The 3,120-nt window shown below is 61.0% G+C and overlaps 1 protein-coding gene across 1 annotated transcript in view; it reads left to right on the forward strand.

The window, feature by feature from the left end:
* The window catches only part of SF3B4 (splicing factor 3b subunit 4), a 28,364-nt gene extending 25,678 nt beyond the window's left edge, over positions 1 to 2,686 (forward strand). Inside the window, exons 2-5 of the mRNA XM_017728889.1 lie at positions 180 to 308; positions 671 to 1,213; positions 1,360 to 1,554; positions 2,574 to 2,686. Of these exons, the coding sequence (XP_017584378.1) occupies positions 180 to 308; positions 671 to 1,213; positions 1,360 to 1,554; positions 2,574 to 2,671 (965 nt within the window). The 3' untranslated portion in view covers positions 2,672 to 2,686. The remainder of the gene's footprint in view (positions 1 to 179; positions 309 to 670; positions 1,214 to 1,359; positions 1,555 to 2,573) is intronic.
* The last annotated feature ends 434 nt before the right edge of the window (positions 2,687 to 3,120 follow it).

Consider the following 3,120-nt stretch of genomic DNA (forward strand, 5'->3'; position numbering starts at 1 on the left):
GTGCTGGGGCCATGGGGGGCTCTGGTTTCCCGAAGGAAAAAGGAGGGCTGAGGGGCCGCCTCCTGGGTTAAGGACTGACTGGGGGGGCTTCGGGTTCGGGGGGCTTTACTTGAGTGGTGTCAGCCCTGAGCCCCCCGTTATCCCGCGCGTGTCCCGGCTCTGACCTCGATTCCCCGCAGATGCTACGGTGTACGTGGGGGGACTGGACGAGAAGGTCAGCGAGCCCCTGCTCTGGGAGCTCTTCCTGCAGGCCGGGCCCGTGGTCAACACGCACATGCCCAAGGACCGGGTCACGGGCCAGCACCAGGGTGAGGGACCCCCAAATCCCAACGAGGGGCAGAGCTGGGGGTGGGATCGGGGTATGGAAGCGAGGGATCATGCTCCGTCCCTCGGGAGGTGTCGGGGCCCCAGGGTTTAAATTAAGTGGGGATCGAATCAAGTATTACGTGCGGTTTAAATGAAATCGAGGGGGTTTCAGTCAATAATTAAATGGGGTTTTCAATCAGCTTGGGTTTTAAATCAGGTGAGGTTTAGATCAAGTCAGGGGGTGTGGGGGGTCTCTTTCTGTCCTGAAGTCCTTTTGAGGTCCCCCATGAAGTCCCTTTGAGGTCTCTTGCCTTTCCCCTGAACCCCCCTTGGCGTCCCCCTGAGCCCCTTTGGGGTCCCCCAGGGTACGGCTTCGTGGAGTTCCTGAGCGAGGAGGACGCCGACTACGCCATCAAGATCATGAACATGATCAAGCTCTACGGGAAACCCATCCGGGTGAACAAGGCCTCGGCTCACAACAAGAACCTGGACGTGGGTGCCAACATCTTCATCGGCAACCTGGACCCTGAGATCGACGAGAAGCTGCTCTACGACACCTTCAGCGCCTTTGGGGTCATCCTGCAGACCCCCAAGATCATGCGGGACCCCGACACGGGCAACTCCAAGGGCTACGCCTTCATCAACTTTGCCAGCTTCGACGCGTCGGACGCGGCCATCGAGGCCATGAACGGGCAGTACCTGTGCAACCGCCCCATCACCGTGTCCTACGCCTTCAAGAAGGACTCCAAGGGCGAGCGGCATGGCTCAGCGGCCGAGCGACTGCTGGCAGCTCAGAACCCCCTCTCCCAGGCCGACCGGCCCCACCAGCTCTTTGCAGACGCCCCCCCACCCCCGTCCGTGCCCACACCCGTGGTCACCGCGCTGGGGCCTGGGGTCACCCCCCCAGGTGGGTGACCTGTCTGGGGCGGGGCTGTCCCAGCATCCTGCTGTGATGCCCTGTTTCCACATTGCCCCTCCCAATTCCCACCTCCTTTCCCGTGTTTTTCTGCTGGGCTGTTTCTCCCTCGCCCGCATTCTCGCTGTGTGTTCCAGGCCTGCCTCCCCCTGGCTCCTTCCCGCCGCCGGGGCCGCCGCCCGGAGCTCTGCCCCCCGGGATGCCCCCGGCCATGCCCCCCCCGCCGATGCCACCAGGCGCTGGAGCCCCCGGACCCCCCTCAGGAGCCGCCCCTGCTGGGGGACACCCTCCCCACCCACACCCCTTCCCACCGGGAGGGATGCACCACCCAGGTACGGAGCCGGCCGGGAACGGGGCTGGGGGTGCGTCTTGGCTTCCGCTGCTGGGGGCTGCCTGAGGGGATCCTCCTCCTCTCGCCTTCCCCGGTCTTGGGGGGGGTTGGGGGGAGATGTGATTGCTGAAGGATTTGGGGAATTCAGGAAGTCCTTGCTGTCTGGGAGGCACCTGAGCAGGGAGAGGTGTTGGTTGCCTTGGGTTGGGAAGGTGCAGGAGGCAGGGAGGCGGGAAGGAAGGAAGGCACGTGCGAAGGCAGTGATACAGAGAAGGAAGGCAGGAGCTAATTTTGGCATTATTAATTCAATGAAACCAATTTTTTTCCCTGATTCCCCACATTTTGGCCCTGTGGTCCTGGGAAGGAGCTGTGTTTGCATCTCAGCTCCAGGTTCAAAAGCACAAACTTCGTGAAATGTGCAATTTAATGATTCTCTGGGATTTGTTTGATCCTGTGGCTCCAGAGCCACCCTGATTAGGGAGCTTTGTGTGATCCTACTCTGGCCACGCCAGGAGCAGATGCTGCAGGGCCTGAGCGGAGCCAATTACACCCAGGCAGGGAAAACCAGGCTCAGGAGCTTCCCAGGGGAAGGAAAGAATCATTTGTTTGGGATGGTTTTTTGTTTTTTTTTTTTTTTAATGGGACAAAATGGGATAATTGGGAAAAAGGAGGTTTGGGGAGACCCTGGCTGCTCTAATTGGAGCAGGGCAGCTTCCAGCTCTGGATCACTCTGGGAGCTTGTCCAAAATCTCCAGGAATGGGGATTCCTCACTGTCCCCGGGCTGTACACAGTCACTATCCCATCTCTTTTCCCACACACTTGCATCCAAGCCCTTTCCTCTTGCCAAAAAGCTCTGCGTTCCCTCGTCTTTAAGCCCCTTTTTTGGCAGCAGAAGCCCCTCTGCACCCATGCTTTCCAGATCCAGCTGGAATTCCAGACCCAGCTGGAATTTCAGTCCCTGGGGGTGCCCGGAGCTGTTTCCCTGCTTCCTGGCACCCCTAACTCCATCATCCCCCTAGGAATGCCACCGATGCAGGTGCACCATGGGCCACCTGGGATGGGGCAGCACCACCCGGGACCCACCCCGGGGGCCACACTTCGGATCTCCAATGGGTGAGTGGGATCAGTTCTGGGGGGGGCTCTGCTCCAGGGGTGGGAGGAGGGGACGTGCAGCTGGGCGTGAGGCAAGACCTGGGGGACCTGGCACCCCCCCATTCTGGGGTCTTGGCGGAGTTTTCTCATTGTGACGGGGACCCTGCAAACCCCCATTAGAATATCCACGGCTTTGGGATGGTTCTGGAGGCCTGCTCTGCCCACAGGGGTCCTGGGAGACATTCCCGTTTCTGGGACCCCCACACAGAGGGAGTTTTGGCCAAGCTGGGGGCACCTGCTGGATGTGGCACCCCTGGGTGGGGGTGTGGTGGGCACCTCATGGGATGTTTGGGAGGAGGGTTGGGGACAGTGGGCCATGCCCCTCCAGGGGGCTTGGGGGGGCCTCTGTCCTTTCCCCCTGGCACTGACCCCCCTGTCCCCCACAGGTCATCCTGGCCCACTGCCGCACCATGG

Source organism: Corvus brachyrhynchos, unplaced genomic scaffold (assembly GCF_000691975.1).
Source record: "Corvus brachyrhynchos isolate BGI_N302 unplaced genomic scaffold, ASM69197v1 scaffold443, whole genome shotgun sequence".
NCBI lineage: Eukaryota > Metazoa > Chordata > Aves > Passeriformes > Corvidae > Corvus > Corvus brachyrhynchos.